The sequence below is a fragment of the Canis lupus genome, chromosome X (assembly GCF_048164855.1).
Source record: "Canis lupus baileyi chromosome X, mCanLup2.hap1, whole genome shotgun sequence".
Classification (NCBI taxonomy): domain Eukaryota; kingdom Metazoa; phylum Chordata; class Mammalia; order Carnivora; family Canidae; genus Canis; species Canis lupus.
This window is the reverse complement of record NC_132876.1, coordinates 107659447-107681101: the sequence shown is the minus strand read 5'-3', so window position 1 is coordinate 107681101 and position 21655 is coordinate 107659447. Positions and strand designations below refer to the sequence as shown.

At 43.4% G+C, this 21655-nt stretch overlaps 2 protein-coding genes across 6 annotated transcripts in view; one reads left to right on the top strand and one right to left on the bottom strand.

The window, feature by feature from the left end:
- CNKSR2 (connector enhancer of kinase suppressor of Ras 2) overlaps positions 1–17569 on the top strand; it is a 277033-nt gene extending 259464 nt beyond the window's left edge. For 4 of the 5 annotated variants that reach the window (XM_072818027.1, XM_072818026.1, XM_072818029.1 and 1 more), the window contains 2 exons: positions 12292–12488; positions 15180–17569. In XM_072818027.1, coding sequence (XP_072674128.1) covers positions 12292–12488; positions 15180–15395 — 413 coding nt within the window. In that variant the 3' untranslated portion in view covers positions 15396–17569. Of the gene's footprint in view, positions 1–4932; positions 6286–12291; positions 12489–15179 lie in introns of those variants that run through there. The other variant, XM_072818030.1, reaches the window with a different exon arrangement.
- KLHL34 (kelch like family member 34) lies at positions 16110–21420 on the bottom strand. Its single transcript, XM_072818031.1, has one exon. The coding sequence runs from the start codon at positions 20625–20627 to the stop codon at positions 18672–18674; it is 1956 nt and encodes a 651-aa protein (XP_072674132.1). The 5' UTR covers positions 20628–21420; the 3' UTR covers positions 16110–18671.
- Between the last annotated feature and the right edge of the window lie 235 nt (positions 21421–21655).

Genomic DNA, 21655 nt, shown 5'->3' with positions numbered 1-21655 from the left:
TTTTTTTTTTTTTTTTTTTTTTTTTTTTTTTTGGAGGAGTAGCAGAGGGAGTGGGAGAGAGAGAATCTTAAGCAGGTTCCACGCCCAGCATAGAACCTGATTCAGGGCTAGATCTCATGACGTTGAGATCATGACCTGAGCCAAAATCAAGAGTCAGACACTAAACCGACTGAGCCATCCTGGAGCCCCCCCAACCTCCCATTTTCTTTCTTTTTTTTAAGATTTATTTATTTATTTATTTATTTATGAGAGACAGAGAGAGAGGCAGAGAGACAGATAGAGGGAGAAGCAGGCTCTATGCAGGGAGCTCAACGTGGGATTCGATCCCGGGTCTCCAGGATCAGGCCCTGGGCTGAAGGTGGCCCTAAACCACTGAGCCACCCAGGCCGCCCCCATTTTCTATTTTAAAATCTGACTGGTGATATTTAGGATGACAATAGAATGTAGCCAAATTCCAGAATGCATTTTTCTGAAATATCTATAGACACTTCATTGAAAATAAACTGGTGGTAAATTGAATTAACATATCAAGTACTTCTGTGACTATTAAATCTAAAAGACCTCTTCAACTGTTGCTAATATATATTACATTTATTTTTTAAAAAAGATCTTATTTATCCATTCATGAGAGACACAGAGAGAGAGGCAGAGGGAGAAGTAGGCTCCATGCAGGGACCCTGACATGGGACTCCATCCTGAGTCTCCAGGATCACGCGCTAGGCTAGAGGCGTCGCTAAACCCCTGAGCCACCCGGGCTGCCCTATATGTTACATTTAAAGGGTACTTTGGATGGCCTTTATTTCGGATAGTGATTTATAATGCAAGTAGAACAAGCCAGAATGGGTGGTATACTCGTAATAACTAATTAAGTCCTAAATGCACTCCAGTGTCAGAGTATAGCAATAGGTACATTAAGATGAGATACTACTTTCATAAGGAAATACTCTATCTCTTGTGAATTACACACATAGAATAGAACTGTGATTTGGCAATTTAGAAGAACATTCTAATTATCCGGAAACAGTATTTCCTTATCTGTTTTGCCTGTGGCTAAGTTTATCAAATATTTTATTTTACATGGAATTGCTAATTAAAGAATGAGAACAAATTATGTTATCTTTTACTATTTATCACTCTATTTAAAAAAGAATACTTTGTCATGAAAATTTTCCTTCTCATTCATAAAGTAAAAATAACAACTTTTCCAGTTCCTTCCCCCTATGGGATTAAATAAAAAATAGGCAAACAGTATTTTTTTTTACATCTGATAACCTGTCTTTTTTAATTTAAACTTTTACAAGAAAATAGGCCCTCAAAACTAAAGCCACAATTAACAAATCTCTGTCTGAACATTCTGAACCAAGGTATCAACGCACTCTTTCATACTGAAACTAGACAATTATCACCAATTATCAGTTAGATATTCCTGTTTTTCAAAAAGAAAAACCTAAATCTGAATACATATTTAAAAGGTGAGGCTCCGGATAATAATGTTAAACAAGTTTGTTTTGTTTTGTTGTTTTTGAAGCACACAAAAGGGTTCTCCTCTCCCGGAACTGTACAATGTACCTTGGATATCTTCTCTTGGTGACCTTTGTTTATCTGCAAGCAGCTTAAGACCAGTAATCAGTGGCCTTGCCCTTAAATTTGCCCTCAATTTCACTGATAATGGAGTAGATAGAACTAAATTTTCTTTTAGAACTTAGAAGTAGGAATCTCTGTAAGTGCTCTCCCAGCTTAAGCACCTCTTATTTCCATTTTCGTATGTTTTATTCTCTTTCATTCATTAAGGAAAAGATTTTTGTCACCTATTTTGAATTCAAACTTAATCATTCTCTTGCAGATGTTTGCGCCTATGTCCTTACCCTATAATCTAATTCTCAGGCATTTGATTGAAGGATCATCAGCTACTCCCAGGAGGCACACTATTAGAAGGCTGATTACATTTCTGAAATTTATGTCTCTAGAATCTCTATTTCTCATTATTTGCATGATCCTTACTGGGGAGATTTTAAAATTTATAAAACAAAAAAGGGAAAGAAACATCCTCCTCAACAATTGCTACAAAACACAGTTTGTGAAGAACTTGTATAGGAAGTGGATCCAGACTGGAGTATGTTATCTTATACATGACTCAACATGGCATTACCTCTGGGTTCACCTTTCAGATCTCAAGGGGTTTAGTAATAGGGAAACGGGATCTATTTCTTTTTATCCAGCTGGGTTGGTGGCCTCACAACTAGAGGTTTCAGTGATGAGTGGAAATTCAATAAATTATTTGTTAAGTAATATATCAAACATTACTGATTTTCTTGAGGCAGCACAGTATGTTATTGTTGTTTCAAAATGTAATTGGTTAAAAGCTTGCTAAACAGTCAAGTTTATTTTAATAGTAGGATGCTGGGAAGATTTCTATAGTTAGGATACTGGCCAAAAGAAAGCAAAATCACCAAGGGCCATATAATTTAAGGTGTGTGTTCTTTTTAAGGAATATGTAATTTCCACCTGTTCTTTTTTTTTAAAAAAAAATAGTCTCACTAAAATAAATTAGTTTTAACTGGTTTGGATATTGTGACTCTTGGGGGATAAATGAAGTTGTCAGCTGCAAAGAAGAGAAGTAGAAATAGGGAGTGAGAGAAAGAAAGGCCAGTGCAAATACAAAGGGAATGAAAAAAAGAGGGTGTTGAGAACCGGAAGGGTACTTGAAGGAGTTCAAGAGACCGATAAGTATGAGAGTCCCAGAAGTCCAAGGTAGGCTTTCATGGAACAGTATCATTTACGAAGTGGGTGGCTTTGTGTTTTAGAGATTTCCTGTCGATTAGCCACATACTACTCCATCATATCTGCCCCGCCTGCCTGCCACTGCTGTTCATTGTTGAGATTCAGAATGCATGGGCAGACAGTTAATTCAGTGGGCTTGAGCCTGGAAGTATTTCTATAGTCATTCTATCTGCCTCAAAAATAAAGAGGACCTATTTAACACTATAGAAAAATAAAGATTTAAAGAATCTATTCAAGCAGTTTACCAAGGCCTCCTTTATCTTGCTGTATTCTCTGTAGACCGAGATGTTTGCATCTGTTTCCTTGGCAAAAATCTTGAAATTGTTTGTGCTGTGACATGTAGTGTTGTACTTGTAGAACTTGTGACTTACATGCTTGTATATGCAGTACGAACTGCCACCAGCCAGAGCAGCCCTACCCATGGAATAGCCCCCTCCCGATGGGTCTGGCTTCATGCAGGAGGTCACAGGCTCCTGACATCCATGCCCAGAGATTCGGATTCCATAGATGAGAGGTAGGGCCAGAAATCTGTGTTTAACAAGCAAACCTCCACCCCTAAGATTTGCTAGCCAGTGGCCTGACCACTGCTAGATGAATAAACACCTCTCCCTGAGGATCAGCTTCTCTTCTACTAATCCATGTGGACTGGAAGCTAGTGGAAGCCATCCTCCCCCCACCATCCAGCACTCGGGCAAGATGCTCACCTGAGAAGGGGTTTGCAGTCTCTCCGGGTGTAATCCAGCAGTCCTATAGAAACAATATCATAAATGTCATTAAATGTGACTTAATTTGAGCTCTTAGTCAGATTTAGTATGGGTTAGATGCTCTAGAAATTCAGCCCCTCATGAAACATTGTTTCTGAGGGGAAGAGAGGAATTACAACTTACAAACTGTTTGAATTGGATAGACAAATTAGGAACAGTTTAAATTTAGAAACGACCTTGTGTCCAAGGTAGATTGCCTCTGATTTTGCTGTCTGAAACTCCTTGACCTTATGAAGTTAAGTGGTAGGAGCCAGAGCTCGCATTCTGGTACTGTAATTTCCTAAAATGCCATATTGGCTTTTATTTCATTTGACCTACCTATGCTTACTGAGTTCCAAGTCCCTTTTCTGCAAAAGAAGGATATGCTGTGAGAAATAAAAAATAGTTCTGCTGATTTCTGAACTGCGCTGCATCCTGTTATCTAGATACTGTGCTGTGAGCAACATGCACCCTTCCATTTTCTGAGGGAGGTGGTAATGAACAACACGCTTTATCTGTTCCCTCTCCCACTTCATTGCTGCTTGATCTAACTCAAAAAAGGATGCTACAGGATGTTGGAGATAAAAATCTGCCTCGGGCTAGAAAGAAAAAGATACTGCTGATTTGTGCCTGATAACAATATTTGGATGCCCCAAAACCCAAAATAAAATGAACCAAAAGAGGCTACAGTTTCTTTTATCCCGATTGTTCCTTGTCTCCCAGGTCATTCAGAAATCTCAGTCTCTTGCTGTTTCTTAGTTCCTTCCCACGTGGCTTAGGCTCAGGGGTAAAGTCATTTCATCACATTTACCCTGTAAGGGCTTTTCATTTCTCTCCACTTGGTACTGGTCAGCATGCGGCCTCCTTGCCGGAGCCACATGAGCTGTGCTCTTCCGTGTCGCTCATGAACACATGGCAGCATATGTATCAGGGCGCTTAGGTGGAAGGCAGGCCGGGAAATTTTTCCTCATGCTTCTTGTTGGCTGAATTTGAGGAAGGATCTCCTATAGAAATGCAGTTTAATTTTCTTGAAAGACTGATCATTTTACAAGTGTATGGAGCACACTTTCACCATAAACTTCTCTGAGTAGAGTTATAGACGTGCACATACAAGTACAGAAGCGGGAAAAGATGTATCCGCGCTGTGTGTTATTTTGTATACGTGAGATTGGCATTTCCAAATAACCAAGCATAAAACAAAAACTGTCCCGTTTATGGCCGAGTAGACTTGCATGCCAACAGAGAGACATGATGGTATTAAAACCATATGCAATTCTAGCCAGTTTTTTTCTCTTTTCTCTTCATGGGTATTGCATGATGGTATTTCTAATACAGATACTAATGTGCTTTGGAAATAATGGCACTCGCAGGTCTTTCATCATATTGTATCACTGCTTTATCATATTAGGCTAATACACTGCGAGAGTTGGTAGAACCTCTCCATGCCAAATCGGATCCACTTCTGTTGGCACTCAACCCATTGGACTCACAGATTGATAAGCTAATGTTTAGAGAATTTAGATCGGAGAGAGTCGGCACGGCGCAGACTCAGCATCAACCTCTTGCAAGCAACTAAACTGGCCTCGTCCTTGCTGTTTATAACAGAAAACTGACTTTTAAAAAGCTTAGATCATCAAGTGTTTTGGATTGGGGGCCTCCCTAAAGGGATGTTAAGAGGGGCAGGCCACTCTTGAGAAGAATGCAAGCTTCCTACACTGGGACTTGCTTCCTACACTGGGAGCATAAGATCAAAGCCCATCAAGATGGAGCACAGTGACAGAAAACTGCGGTTCTGTGGGAGAACAGAAGGGGAAGGGCACTGCTGGGTAGGGGCTGTGTGTGGTGACACTTCGGTTGTGTTCCCCTGACACCAGGAAAGGAGAGGGATCAGCTCCGATAACTAGAAAACCCTGGCTATTTAATGGACTCTTTGGTGGCCTCTCTAAGGCAAAGCAGAGGAAGCAAAGTCTGTGTATTAAGTGTATTTTGCATTTTTAAAACTTGACGTGCTGTATTGTACTAAACTAAGTGTAATCTTTTAAGGCAAGGTATACCCAACCTGCTCTGAAATTTACTCTGTTGATTCTATTACCAAGTGTATTCAGGTGCAACACAGAGACTGCTTTCGGTGACACTAATGAAGAAAAATCCTCATGCCAGGCTTTATTAGATTCCTCAGCTAAAATCCTAACTTTCTCCTTATTTCTTGGCACTTGTATACAAATGGTGTTGCCTCATAGGACAGGCATGAGCTATTCTTTTTCTGTAAAATTTTCCGAAACTATAGGCTGTGGTTCTCACTTTTGAAAAAGTATTTTGTCTGGATGTCTTTCAAACTAGCTTCAGATATTATTTAATACTATGTAACTGGGTCCCCTGTGGCTCAATATTGCTTATTTTCCTTCTGTAGTGGATGTGAACTTTCCTTAATTTAGTTGGATGAAGACACTCTGTAATAATTTCAATGCTAATCAATGGATATTCATACTGTGCAATGAACAAAGAATTTAACATTGTATTTGGAAATGTTCTTTCTCCTTCCTGTCGCCGCACTGTGTGGTACTGCCTAATGTGAATACCTGTAAAAATATAAATTCCTTAAAAATAAAAATATGACCAGTTGGTATCAAATCTTTTTAGATAGCTAAATAATTTGCAAAGTATGCTTGATAGTAAATATCTTTCCAAAGAGAAGTAATCTCTGCTTCTTTCTCACAAATGGAATTTGTGTTGTGAATAAAAATCACATTGATCTGCCTTACATTTGCCTCTGTGCTCTAACCATTTTACTGTGTTGTTTAAGTATATATAAAAATGATGGTTGTGGTATTTAGAAATCCATCGAAAAGCTTTTTGTTGGCATTCAATATTAGTGGGATTATCTTGGGTCATTCTCTCTGTTTAAGTCATAGTAAAATGTTATGATAAGAAGAATTTTTGTTTTTTCTCATTAAGGCATATGGTGACTCCACAGTAATTTTGGAATACAATCATGTCTTAGCTTTGGTTTTAAACTGTCCTCTTTATGCATTCCTGCCTGAGAGCCAGGTACTTTGACCTCCATGTCTCTGCTAGTTAAATTTTCTAAATTCTATGGGCAAATCTAGAATCTGTCATTTATGTTTGTGATTGACCCTCAAAGAACCTTCCCTGTGGATCAATAAATCAATGCCAAGGACACCAGGACTTTGCCATCTGAACTATCCATCATAAAAACTGCGGCAGTGCCCTGAAAACTCAACCACTGTCTTATTTATGGCATTAAACCACACAATTTGGCAGAAATTACATGCTTAGAGAATGAAGCATAGAATAAACTTCAGTTCTGTCTCTCTTTAGTCACATCTTTTTGGAAGTAAGCTTTTCTGTTGTGCAGAAGGGATTGACTGACACTACTATGGGCTATACTTAATTTCAATAAAGCACAAGGTCATTCTTAACATGGATGGACTTCCCATGTTCTTCTCTAAAAAGGATTCACTCAAGCTGTTCTGTTAAAGGAAAGGGTTTTTTTCTTACTTGAAATCATTTTTTCTTCATCATTTTGCTTAAAAGATGGAAATTACTTCTAATTATGAAAAGGGTGGTTGAGTACAGAGCAACAAGTAAAAGCCAGCTTTTAAAATCTTCTGCTTTTTTTTCTGCTATAACAAACTGCCCTCCCTCCAGTTTTACAATGCTAGGCATAGCTATTGACTTATATAAAAGCATGAATTAAGAGATCTAATATTTAATTGTAAGACAATTCAAATTACAGGGTAGACTCCTGAATACATAATCATCTTTAGCATAAAACCTAGAAACATTAAACCTGTCTACATTGAACCCATTAAAAGTTTAATTGTCACCTTACACATAAATAAGTTGTTTATCATGGCGCGTGCTAGTAAATTAGTATTCACAGAAAATATTCCCGTATCTCAATGCAAATGTTAATTGCCCTTCATGACAAGAATAGTGCTCCACATACGTGACACCCTCAGCCTGGAAGCCTCAGAACCCTCTGCCGCTGCACAAGAGCAAATGCCTCTCACATCTGACCGGTGACTAATGCTACTATGTCCAGCCTTCTCTCCCACTTGTGACTTCGCTTTTCCCAGCCTTATGTGCTCATGACCCAGCTGTGTTGTGGAAGGAACAACTATTTCCATGAGGACATCATTGTCCAATTTTAAGAGAGCACAGTTCCCTTCCAAAACATGTACCAGAAATGATTATCTGCTGTTGGCTTGGCTCTTCAAGAGCCCAGTTGGTATATGCACCTCGTTTTGTTCTGTTTTCATTTTCTCCTCTCCTTCAGCATTGTCATTGCAGGGGCAGGGAAACGGGGAGGACACCAGGATGAAATTTTAGGTCTCCAAGTTTGTATTCTGCTCTCCTTGACGTTCACCAAAGAAATCCTGAACAAAATGACACAATAAACTGTCTTAAAACCTACACAGTCATGTGATAAGGAGCCCTCTCTGGAGTAGTTCACATATAAAGGAGAGAAACCCATCCCTCACTTTAAACGTTGGGTGCAAAAGGCATGGTGCCTGGTAGGAGACTGGGAAGGGCAAATGAGAGGGAGGTGTATTCTGCTCAGGGAAAGTCACAGTTAGGGTCTCCGTACATACGGTACATATGGGACCATTAAGGTACAGGAGGAAAAAACATTGGAATTCCTCCTCAGGTTTTATAACTCGTCCTTTCAAATTTATTTTCTGTGTCTGCTTTATAACATGCATATCTATTAATATAGAGTAATACGTGTATGTACGTTATTAACAATAGAAGTGTTTTAACTGGTAAAGATGCACAATCAAAAAAGTTTGGAAACCACTGAGCCTGAATGTAGAGAAACACGTCAACCAAAGACCTTTTAGTATCTGAGAGATGCATGATCATCTGCTAATAAGCCATTGGCAAGGAAGTTTCAACTAATTGCATATTATTTTGCATTAGCTAATGTTTTTCTTTGAGCTTTTCTTTATCACCACCTGGGAGTCACATGCAACCTGAAACAACCGGACAGTGAATTGTTGTGATACCACATTCCTAGAGTCACCATATTTCATAGTGTAGTTAGAGTATAAATGAGACAAGAGAGGGTCTTCTTTCATCCCTGCCAAGTAGGACACAGCCAGAAATGACCTGCTCCCCTGACACAGAATACAAGTTAATCCATCAGTAACTTCATTGTGATCCTCAAATCTATCAGCCAATGAAATTTTGTATCGGAAAGAGAACTTTGTATGTTCGCTTTGTTTTAATAAAATTGGGAGAGTAAGTCATCTGACACAGGACTAATTTATACATTGTAAATAAACCTCAGTAAAATTTGGGAGGGAATTTATTCCTGCACAGACCCCCCAGTTCCTGAGTAAATTGGATACAAATTAAAATTTCATTGTAGCAGCAATACATATCCTCATTAGGAATTGCAGAAGGTTCCTAAGAAGGTTCCTATGTACAGCCAGTGGTTCACATGTGGTCTTCTACACTTTGCCAACTTTCAGAAAACATTCCTTCAAATTGCAAAAGAGCTGGCGTCCTGCCAGTGCTCCAAATGGCTGAACTGCTATACTGAAGGAAAGTCAATTGGGAAGCAGAACTCAGCAACTGCTTGCTTCATCTTCCAAAGCAAGCCTCTTCTAGAAGAAGAAAAGCCAAAGTCTAAAAACAAAAAAAAAAAACAAAAAACAAACAAACAAAACCAGAAGAGAAGTGAGGAGAAGAAGAAGAGGGCAAAAAAGAGAAGAAAATAACGGTGCTTTCATATTTTTAGTTGCAACAGTAGCCCCAGTTGACTTAATTGGTATTCATCTGAGAAAAAAAATCAAGGAAACCAATTGAAAATTATAAAAGAAAATAAAGGTCTGTTTTTGTCTTGAATGTTGAGTTCTGTGTTGTTTTGCCTGTTGAGCACAGTGAATCAGATTTATAATGTGACTTTGCTTCTCACCCCCGTCCTTTGAAAATAAAAGGACTCTTTGTCTAGTCTTAAAATGTTAAGTAATTGGTGGCATTTTGTGGTAGCCTGGCATCTCAATCCCTCATCCTTTTTCATCCCACTACTGTGTCTTGTGGTGTTGCGTATGTGTATGATGTGTATGGACTGGGGGGAGGAGAGCCTTACTTATCTCTAATAGGAGCTGCACTATTCCATTAATATACTTGGAAATGTTTCTGTGTTCTGTTTCATTGTGATTCCTTGTTCACATGTGCTGACCAGAGATAAATCTATACTGAATTCTTCTTAACAACTGTCAAACCAGATACTTAGCAGAATTATGTTGTCCTTTAATGGCAAGGGGGGGGGGACTTTCCATTTGTATTTATTTAATAACTGTGTGTGTGTGTCACTTTTTAATATTGAATCTTTACTTGTCCTTCTTAAAGTAGGACCACATTGAAATTTTACAAAAAGCCAGTCCCCTGGCCCAGTATTCCACAAACTTTAAGAACTGGGGAGAAAGAAAACTGGGTAAGAATGGTCTTGAACAAAATATATACTCCCTACAGTAGTAGATAATATGGAAGGTTATCTTAAAATCAAAATTAACTATATAAAATATAAAAATACTTCCGCCTCCCTTAAATCCTAAACCTGAATTCTGAGTTCCTTTCTTTCTTCACAGTCTTTCAAGAGCTGAACTAATCCATTAGGGCCACCTGATACATTAACTGCTGTAATTCACATCAGTTAGGCCTCCCAGCCTCCCTCCCCCGACCCCAACTCTCTGAAATTACACCTGGCTTTAGATGCAGTCTTGCCCTAAGGCACAAAGAATGATGACTACCAAATAATTCCTTGGGGTCCTTTCTTGGCCTATGATTTATGAAATGGAATTATGCTGTTCAAATGTATCCTTGTTTTTACATCTCCCATGTAGTTACTCTGAATGGCCTTACGATTTGGGGCCTGATTTTGTGCCTTCCCGGCTCCAAACCATTGCCAGTCATAATTCACTATCTTATTTCGATCTTGCTCTTAACCCGCAAAGCAATTCCTCCTTTTCACAGCCCTCCATCCCCCAAAATCCTCTAGGTGTTGCAGACGTCCAAGAATGAGCCAACAGAGAATTAAAAAGCTGTTGTTTAAAAGGGATTTTGGTATTTTTATAGTTCTAACTTAGGCATATGATTAGGAAGTTAAAAACTCGTTAGAGAGGAATTAATGATAGCATGTGCTGATGATAACAAGGAACTTTCTAATGGAAGGACTCAATAACCATTCGGACCATTAGTTACTAACCTCCACAGCAGCGCCAAAAATTGAATGTGAACTGACATGAAGCTACTATTTTACTGCTAAAGGTGATCCTTTCAAGTTCAGGTGCTGTGTTTATGGGCTTTGGGAGCAGTTTAGGTACACTCTCAAACATTTTTTTAGAATGCTGCTTTTTAAGGAATTCTCACAGATTCATCAACTCCTGCTGTTAAATACGGTTCAAATGACCACAGACAAAATCGGCAGTATAGAATTCTTGTTAAAATCATGGATTCTGGAGCCAGACTGCCCAGCTGCAATTCTGGCTCTGCCACTTACACTTACTAAGTATGTCCTTGAGCAAGGTGCTTCCCTGCTATAAAATGAAAATCAAATAGATCTATTCTCAGCATTGTGAGAATTAAAAGAGACCATGAATGTTAATCATTTACCCTTCTGCCTGGCACATATAAATGTTAACTACTGTTATTATCGATTAGCAACTCGGGAGTCTTTTTTTTTTAAACTATGTCAGCAAGCCTAAAATATTCACATGGACCATGGTGGAATGAACAACATTCCATATTTACTCCTTGAGCCAATATAATTAGTATTCCTCAAATAGTACTCTTTGGCTCTCTATTAAAGGAAACGTGACCTAACCCTAATCCTATCCACCACTCAAAGCAAAATCCAAGTTTATCTTTGTTTATAATTATTGAGAAAGACATGATACCAGGATTCAGGCAATTAAAGAACAAGATTGGAGTTTGATTTATTCAAATAGATCTAAGGTCCTTTCCTGAACTAGACTCCGATTTTTTCTCTCAAAAATATTGGATTATTTCCTTCATCTTACAAATGCTTACAAATAGATCTATTTACAAATAGATCTTACAAATGCTAAGTAGCTTCTCCTAGTATGTGCCAGGTTTTTCCTTACATTTGCATGTAAACATTCTCATATTTCACCTTAATTAAAGCATTATTATTCATGATAATTTATGGTCATTTACTAGATTTACAATGTGGCAGGCACTACTATGGCAGTCACATGAAACCTAATAATCCTCTATGGTGCATTATTGGAAGATTTTTATAATCAAATATAACTCCAGTGAATGCCATTCCATCTTATGCAGTCTGGAAAAATGTAAAAATCAGTTCATTCAGTATTGCTAAACCAGGAGAGCTCTATTAATCAGCACTTCTATGCTTCTCAGTATAATGATAAGGGATATTCATTAATGTGTTAAAATATTAAAGTACGTGCAGGATTGTTTCTGTGTTGTGTACCTTTTGTACTCTATCTTTGAACTTAATGGACTCAAGATATGTACGGTGATTTGCTGTTAAGAGAATATTGTTAATCAAACATCGTATTATCTGACCATTCTAAAAATCTTACCCAATATAACTAGCAGCTGTGGGGATTTTTTAATGTAATAATGTGTTTTCCCAATCATTCATTATCCTGTTTTTCAGATGGTTTGGATTTTTTTTAGTAGATTTTTGGAGTGCCCATTAACTGTCCATTACACTGGATTCATTTCTCTCTTTTTTTGAACATTGCAGGTGAAAGTAGGGAAGAAAAGTTAGGAGATTCATTGCAAGATTTATACAGGGCATTGGAGCAAGCCAGTCTGTCACCGCTGGGAGAACATCGTATTTCAACTAAGATGGAATACAAGCTATCCTTTATAAAGAGATGTAATGACCCTGTGATGAATGACAAACTACACAGGCTGAGAATTCTCAAAAGCACTTTAAAGGTAAGATATGAAATAGAAGGAGAAATTCCTTAGAGATTCATTCTTGAGCCCGGTGAATTACCAGATAGTCTAAATGAAAAAATACAAAATGGAGAGGGGGTGGGGGTGGGTAGGTAGAGGGGAAGAAGCAAGCTCAGCTGTTCTGTAGCGTTGTAAGTACATTGGTTAAGAGGAAATCACCTTAACTTTTCGTTATCATATCAAAGCATTGGCTAAATGCTAAGTGACTTAGTTCTAGGAGAAAACCGGACGTAATTAAATTTTTTATTTCAAAAATGTGGGACTGGTGTTATTCCTTTGTCTTTCATTTTCCTAAGATAAATATGCCATGTTATTGGCATATTAATATTGTTATTAATATAGTTATTAAAAGAACACAGCATGCATGCAGAATGCAATAGTGGGCACTAAAAGGCTTTGAGATCTTTCGTGAATATCTCCTGCAGCACATTTGGAGTGAAGCCACAGTGATTCATGTTCCATATACAAATTTTATAATTGTTCTGTTTACGCTATCAGTTCCCAACTCACATGTTTCTTTCTTTTTCTACACTTCCATAAGTGTTTACATTATCTGTAGTCTCCTTATTATGCCACCTCCAGATTGAGGAGGAGGTGGTGAAGAGAGGGGAACAGAGAGGCAGGAGGTTGAAGAGGGAGGCAGGAAACAGAGCCCCCTCACCGTGTGTGTATGAGGGGAGAGGGCCAGCTGTACAAATTCTCCCCAAGTGGGCCTTCCAACCTTGAAAAGTCATAAACACAAAAGAACTACCATACAGAGTATGTGGCGCAGGAATTTCAGGAAACAAAAGGTCAAAGGGCTCCTTTGGGAAATATTTCAGATCCATGGAGTGCTGCTGAGGTTTGGTGATTTTGAAGCATTGATGAGTACCAAATAGATAAACAAAATAGAAAATGCCTGATTATAAAAAGTTTCCAGTAGCAAGCAGGCAGGTTTTCAGAGTCAGTTAGCTTGTAGTTGGTATTCCTGCGAGCACTATTGCAAATCTGTGGGGCAACTTAATGGCCTTTTGGTAACTAAGGCAAGAATTTGAAAGAGCTATAATAGCAATAAGAATAATTCTGCTAGGGGTGCCTGGGGGGCTCAGTCAACTAAATATCCGACTCTTGATTTTGGCTCTGGTCATGATCTCAGGGTCCTGACATGGAGCCCCACATCTAGCTCTACACTCAGCCCGGAGTTTGCCTATTCCTCTCCCTCTGCTCCCCCCACTCTCATGATCCCTCTCTTAAATAAATAAATAAATAAATAAATAAATAAATAAATAAATAAATAAAATGTTTATTTCTTTAGATTCTGCTAAATCTAAATCTTTATTTAGAATGATTCTGCTGACCAGCCCTATTCCAAAGATAACCTCACCTTCCCACCTTACAGAGCCCCCCCACCCCATTCAGATCCAAACTGTCTGCTTGTAAAAACAGACAGGCATTTGGATGCTGGTCAGGCTCACATATTTTGAAGATCTGCTTCTGTCTTGTTCTCTCAGCCCCTCAGCCCTGTCTTTAATGCTCCAGATCCCCAAAAGCATTTACTTCCAGTAGCAAAGAATTTGAGCTCCTGCCAATGTTCAGTTCATTGAGTACTGGTGAATCACTAGGTGTGTGAGGCTGTGCTCCACTCTCTGGAACAAAGATGATGAAAAACAACTGTGAAGAAATGCTTCTCATTGATAAAACCAAACCACAGAGCCCTATACTTTTCAGAGTGGGAAATTAGGAGGATGGAAATTGTAACTGCCCAAGCAACCCTGGATGTGTGTAGTCCCTGGAACCATAACAGGCCCCTCACCAAGCACAAGGTTACCCCCAACCTCCTCAGCCCCAGTCCTGCTGTCCCCATCTGACCCCAAGGACCAGAACAACTGCTTAGGCGCCTTGCTGTATTTCCTTCCCAGCTCTCCCTTCCCACTTCCCACAAAACACTCCCTAGACTTCCCTGCCCCTTCCTTGAGTGCTTAAAAGACAGGCCTTAGCTCCTCAGACTGACTGACCCTCTCATCTTCATCCCTCCTCCCACTGGGAAGACTCACTTCTCCCACAGGAGATAGCTGTGCTATGTTGAGCTCCCCCAAAATGAACCTCATTCTTCAGCTGAGAGCTTCTGGCCTCCAACAGAGAAGGGAGGGCTCCTTTGCATTGCAGACCCCCAGTGCTACAGGAAGGGAGCCATGACCTTCATACATCAAGAGTTACTATTTGTGGTGACAGGAGGGCTGTGCTCTCTCTCATACAAGTATGAGGAGCTAACCATCTAGCAGGAAGGATAGGACAGTGCAAAAGTAACTCAACACATAGTATGTAAGTCCACTCAGTGGCAGTGATAAAGTGTTAGGAGGACATAAATGAGGGAGAAAACATTTTGGGGGGATTGTTGATGGAAGGCTTTAAGAAATGAGAGGCATCTGAACTGGATGTTAAAGAATGAGGAAGGTTTCCATAGACAGAGATGGGAAACAAGATCAGCCAAGAGAAACTAACCACACAGACTGGGCAATACAGGCCTACCTTGGGTGTATAAAAAAGCACACTAGGATTTGAGTCTAAATCTCTGGGTTTGAGCATACCAGAGCCATTTCTTATGGGCTTCTCAAGATTTATTAACTTTTTATTTTAAACGCGAATGAAAGTCTGTACCCACCTTAACTGTTGAATCCTTTTGCTTTTCAGGCCAGAGAAGGGGAAGTAGCCATTATTGATAAAGTCCTAGACAATCCAGACTTGACATCTAAAGAATTCCAACAATGGAAGCAGATGTACCTCGATCTTTTCTTGGATATCTGTCAAAACACCACCTCAAATGACCCATTAAGTCTTTCTTCTGAAGTAGATGCAATCACTTCCTCTCTCACACATACTCACTCATACATTGAAACACATGTGTAAGTGTATTCTGTCCTCTGGCCATCTGGTACCTTCTGGTACTTTGATCAAGTATATGAGGTAGTTTTATATCAGTGTGTGGAACACTTGACAAGCTATACTTTAATGTTACCAAACTATATGAAACAAACCATATATGGTCATAATACCACTGTCTTTAATGAGCATTTGTATATTTTATATGCAGTTAGTGCTCAGCTTATGTTTACCATGTGCAAAATCAACTGTCTTCAATGACTTAAAATTAACTTTTGCAAACAACTCTGAAGACAGGTGGTCTTCAAGTAGTAAAACCACAAAAAGGCAGTTTTCTATCTAAGGTCATCTTTTCTCCCTTTAAGTTAATTTTATATAAACAAGACTTCAAAAGTAAATCACATTTTTTCAGGTGCAGACATCCTTGTGGGTGGGAAAGAATTTAAACCTTTTTTATATTTATTAAAATGTTCTAAGAATTTTCTTAAACATTGCACAAAGTTTAATGCTGTAGTTTTATTTTTGTGAAATGTAGATGTGCATACAAGAGTTAAGCAAAATAGAGGAGCATCAACATAAGAAAAGTTCAGGTATCTAATATTCGTCTTAACAGTCTGTTAACTTGTGAAAGCTGGTTAATGGAAATATTATTCCAAATCTATGGGGACACTTAATGGTGTATCAGGGCAAAGCTTTGTAAGATGTTTTTGTAACTAAGACCAAAATTGAAGATAGAGCTGCTTTATTTTCTTGGTTTAAATCTTCCTTTATTTTTGTAGTGATGAAATGCTGATTGTGTACAGAGGAATTTGAGAGTGGATTTTGTAAAACACAGCTAATTCACCCAGAAAGGCAGCTAACAGATATATATATATATATAGAATTTCAGCCCAACTCATGTTTTTAAACTCCAGCTACTAAAAAACAAGGGATAAACAGAAATGAATCAACTTTCCAGTTAGTTTCCAATTTTCCCCCAGTCCATTAATTGCACTTATGTAATTATATTTAAGGCAGGAAAATAAAATACATTTAGATACAGGCCAATGTGTGTTCTAATACAGAAAACAATGTTGAAAAATAAAAATGTGCCTCTCTCCTGAGGAGCAAGAGGATAATGGTCATTCAGAAATATATTACACTGAATTATATGAGAGAAAGAATTTATAGAGGTTTTTCCTAGCTTCATGAATTGTTCTATAGAGTGGATGAAGTCTGTGAAAAAGTCCTCTTCATATATTTTCCATTTATAAGTATCTCGTTTTTGAAAGTGATCACAGCATGATAATGACTGTGCTGCTTTTTAGTGTCTGGCTGCATAACGTACAAGTCACAATTTGCTGTTTTTTTTTAGGAGGAGGAAGGGACCCTCCTTTACTATTCTATATTCTAAAATCTACTTCTAATCAGCTTTATACTGTTGCCTGTACAGCTCAGTGAATGTACTTTCATCTCTAAGAGTTCAGATATATGCCAGTGAATATTTTTGCTGTAGAGGAGAAAGTAAAAGCTCCACAGCAGGGATCTTTTTCTTTGCTTTTGAAACCAACATTGAATCACTATCGTTTTGCAGACTTTGCACACTGTACAGGAGAGTGGCCTTTCTACAGCACATTTTCAGTAATCCTATATTTAGTCAAAATGGATGAGAAATCATGTATTAATGTTTGTATGGAATTTTGGGTCTAGTGTAATATTTTTATCATTTAAAAAAACCTATTTGTAAAAACATTTATTTACTGCATGGATATTGACGTACATTAAATTTGTGGAATTTTGTATATGTAAAAACAACAACAACAAAAAAAACAAAACCTCTTGTCCTAAAATGAAGTGTGCTTGTTACAGGTGTTTAGACTTGTTGATGTTTACTAGACCAAATGTGTACATTCATTTAAAAATATCTGTATCTGATGGATGTGTCATGAATACAGCGGCAAGGTTATGCCCTGTAAACAACGAGCAGTTGATGGAAAGACTAGCTGTGTTACTACTAAAGCAGCTTTTACTTTTGTAAAGTCAGCTCTGTTGTTTTAAATGGTAAAAATTAAACTAATGAATTTTAAAAGACTCGTGATTAGCTTAGCATGAAAGAGACCTTTTAACACTATATTTATCTGTACATTTTATTGCATTAGTTTCAAATCTAGGAGAGAGGCAGTACTGTAAACTGAAGTGAAATAAATTTAGCTCTTAATGAATCCTTATAAAGCACCTACTTTATTCATACAGAGTCCTCACCACATTTCTTTGAGACCTAATCACAGAGCCACCGCCCCCTACTCCCTTCTCTAGTGGGGAGCTCTAACTTTGCCACTCCATCCGCAGTACAAGCCAGAAGCAGCAGCTGTTCAGTGTGTGCCAGTATCTTTTCTGAGACCCTGCAAAATCAAACTCCTTTCCCGTTTAGCTGACACAAACTTGAAAATTTCACCTACTCTTCTTTCCTTTCTGCTGATTCTTGGGAGGTTGGGGAGGGGAAGGGACCGCCAAAAGTGTGTGTGTGTGTGTGTGTGTGTGTGTGTGTGTGTGTGTGTGTTACAACTATAACCTACTGGCATGTCTGCATAATGAACTCTTAAAGAAGATGAAAGAAATAGGATTGGGTTTTGCTAGATGTTCCACATAACCCGAAGAACCTGATTATTATGGCTAAGGACTGCTGAAATAAAACTGAAAACCAATGATCTGCCTAAAGTCAGGGCAAAAGCAGGCTAGGGGTAAGGATGAGGGACAGAAAAACTTAACGCAGGCCACTTTCTCAAAAACAAAACAAAACTTAGAGATTTTTTCCCCTCTCAGTTCCACATTTATATTAAGCCATCAGGGCAGAACCATACATAGTTCTGAATCCTGAAATCATAGTTCTCCTTATAATGATTCCACACTATTTACTGAAGGCACTTTCCTTCTCTATTTATTCAGATAATGCCATCTTTTCCTACTATTACAACCCTTATGGCTAACAATTTTCAGGGTTTTGCATATAACTTCTTGCAGCACATTTTTGGCCTTGTTTGTTTGGCACAAAAGAAATCACTGGTTAGCACCTAGGGAAACACTTTAACTATCAGAGGGGAGAACAGGGTCATATAGTATTTTTAAAAGTCCACCTCTAGACCAGCATGAGCCGTCCCAGAAGTCCTCAGCTCAGGGGGAATGTTCTTGCACCAAGGCCTCGTGCGCATCCTTAAACTTCAGAAGCCGCTCTGCCCCCCCAGTCCCGTTCTTAGGGCAAGCCCACGCGTCACTGCGTAAGCCTGCCCAGGCGCGACTTTCTCTCCTCCGTCGCCGAAGACCGCACTACCCCATTAAGCCCAGCACTAAATCCGGCGCCCCTGCGCGCCCGCCCTCCCTCTCCTCGTCCCCGCCCTCAGCCAGCTGCAGCACCGCGCACTGGAGGCCGCTCCAGGCCCAAGGGAGCGCGCAGCCAATGTCCTCCCAGCGGTCCAGGTCGAGGTCATAGCCCACCACGTTGCGGGTAGGCACCTGCCTCGACTCCCGCCACTTGAGGCCGCCGAGCAGCAGCGCCGTCTCCTCCACCACGGCCAGCCCGTAGCAGAAGCGATCGTAGGGCAGCGGTCGCAGCCGGGTCCACTGGTCCGTGCCGGGGTCATAGCGTTCGATCTCCGAGAAGGGCTCATAGCGCCCCAGAAAGGCGAACACCGCGCCGCGCAGCACGGCCATGTGGTGCCCGAAGCGGGCGGTGCTCATGGGCGCCCTCTTGCTCCACGCTCGCTCCCCGGGGCCCAGGGCGTACACGTCCCGGAGGCTGCTCGCGCCGCCCTCGCCGCTTCCCGCCTTGCCCCCAGAGATGTACACGACGCCACGGTCCCCGACGGCCCCCGCGTGGCCGTGCAGCGCCCGCGGCAGCGCCGCGGCCGCCGTCCAGCGGTCCCGGCGCAGGTCATACATCTCCACGGACGCCAGCGCCTGGCCGTCCGCGCCCAGACCCCCGACGGCCAGCAGCCCCTCGCCCACCGCGCCGCACCAGAAATGGGCCCGCGCTTCCCGCATAGCGGGCAGCGCGGTCCAAGCGTGGAAGCGCGGGTCGTAGCGGTGCACCTCCGCCGTGACCGGCCGCGGGCCATCTGCCGGCGGCGAGGAGGCGGCCTCCGGAGGGCTCTCCCCGCCCAGGACGAACAGGAAGTTGCCTGCGGTGCACACGCTGTGCCCCAGGAGCGGTGCAGGCAGCCGCGTGAGACTGCGCCAGCGGTGGTTGTACACGTCGAAGGCCAGCACGTCCTGGGTGAGCTCCCAGTCCTCCTCCTCTTCCACCTGCTCCTCCTCCTCCTCCTCCTCCTCCTCCTCCTCCTGGGGCTCCGGCGCGGCGCCCCTGCCCCTCGCTACCCTCTGGGGGACCACGACCTCCTCGGCCACCGCCTCCCGAGCCCTGCGCCCCCCTACCAGCAAGATGCGGGTCTGGGGACTGCGGACGCTGGTCTGCTCGCCCTGCAACAGCGGCTGGCGGGAGGGCGCCCGGTGGTAGTTGAGGGCCTGGATGATGAGGCCCTTGACCCGCGCGGGCAGGTCGAGGCCAGAGCCCGAGTACACGCGCCGCAGCACGTCGGCAGGGACGAGGCCGAAGCGAACGCGCTCGAGCAGCGAGGCGCAGTGGGCCAGGCGTTCGGCCTCAGGCTCCTGCCGCAGCCAGGCCAGTGCCAGGCCCAGCAGCCAGGACTCGGGCACCCGCGCCAGGTCGGGGGCACCCAGCAGAGCCTTCAGCGACGTGGGGTTCAGCTCCAGCAGCCCCGCGGGGCCGGCGCCCCGCAGCAGCAGCTCCCTCAGGTGGCGCGCGATACAGCGCTCCGCGGCGCCCAACGTGTGCAGCAGGCCGAAGCGCGCCGCCACGTTGGCGGCGAAGCAGCAGTTGTCGGGAGCCAGCTGGCGCTCCAGGTAGCGGCCGCACAGCCCCAGTGCCTCGGTCACCTGCAGGTAGCTGGCGGCCTCCAGCGTGTCTTCCACCGTGTCCATGGAGAGCGGCAGCCAGGCGGTGTAGATGAAGTCCAGCAGGCGCTGCAGGCCGGCCGCCGACGGCACGTGCAGGTGAATCACGCTTGCCCTGGACTCCCGGGTGTGGCTCTTGAACAGGGCCCTGAAGTAGTCGCTGGCACACGCCAGGAGCGACCTGTGGGCCGGGAACTCGCTGCCCTCCGCCTCCAGCGTCACGTCACACAGGAAGCCCTCGGCGCGCAGGGCCTGGTAGCCGGTGAGCAGTGCGCCGCCATGAGCTTTACAGTAAGAGAGGAAATAACTCATGCTGCCCAGGGCGGGAAGCGGCCGGGCCGGCGCTGGGGCCCACCGGGGACGGCCAGAGGCATCGCGGGGCACCGGGCCCCAGGACCGAGTCCGCGAGCCCCGGAGCCCCTAGCGGGGGCCCATTTTGCCTGCTCGGCCGAAAGCCCCGGGCACCTTCAGCCGGGCCTGCAGATGCCCCTGTACTCTCAGAGCAAACCCGGTCGGGGAATGGTTTCCAGAAGCTGCTAGTTGCGCAGGGCGCGGAGTTGGGAGGCTTCCGGAGGGAGCGGGGTTTGCTTTGGGCGGCTGCCGAGGCTGCCAGCGCGTTCCCCAAAGCGCCCTCCCCGTCCCAGTCGGGGGAGCCCACACCTGCGCGCCGGGGGCCGCAGAGGCCTCGCACCATCACCTGGAAGGGCCGAGCTGGGGGTGCACTGATTCTGAGGGGCGCCGGATCTCCGACGGCGCTGATGCGCGGATGTGGCCCGGCTCGGGGCGGCTCGGGGCGGCCCGGGAGCGCGGGGCGAGGGCTCTGGCCTCCCGGGGGTGGCCGAGGAGGACGGGCGCTGCGGGCACCCGCGAGGGCCGGGGACAACTGGGTATGGGGCGGGGAGCGGGGTGAGCTTGTTCCGCCCGGAGGATCAAATCAAAGCCTGGGGGATTAAGGAGGGGGGGCGCAGGTCAGCGCGGCGACTCGGAGGCAGGATCGGGCTCCGTACATAACATGCCGGTAGCTCACCGCGACAGGAATAGCGCGCGGCTTCGGCCTCCCCGGCCGGCCCCGCCCCGCGCCCCGGCTGCTGGCCGCGAACCCAGGGCCGCGGCGCTGGAGGGAGCGGCCCGGGCCCGGGCCCCGACTGCGGTGACCCGAGGAGCCGCCGCTCACCAGGGGCTCTCGGGAACTCGGCCAGGGCTGCGGGAGGCGCTCACTGGAGGGGCGCGAGTCTCCGGCGCCCCCGGACCTGGTGGTGTCAGGGGGGAGGCGGCCGGCTGGGCGGGGGGCGGGGTCGACCCCAGGTGCGTTGGCGCCTGGGAAAGGAGCCCCGGGCTCA

Bases quoted from the DNA above. Each gene is read 5' to 3' on its own strand.
- KLHL34 (XM_072818031.1), bottom strand. From the start codon at position 20,627: ATGAGTTATTTCCTCTCTTACTGTAAAGCTCATGGCGGCGCACTGCTC.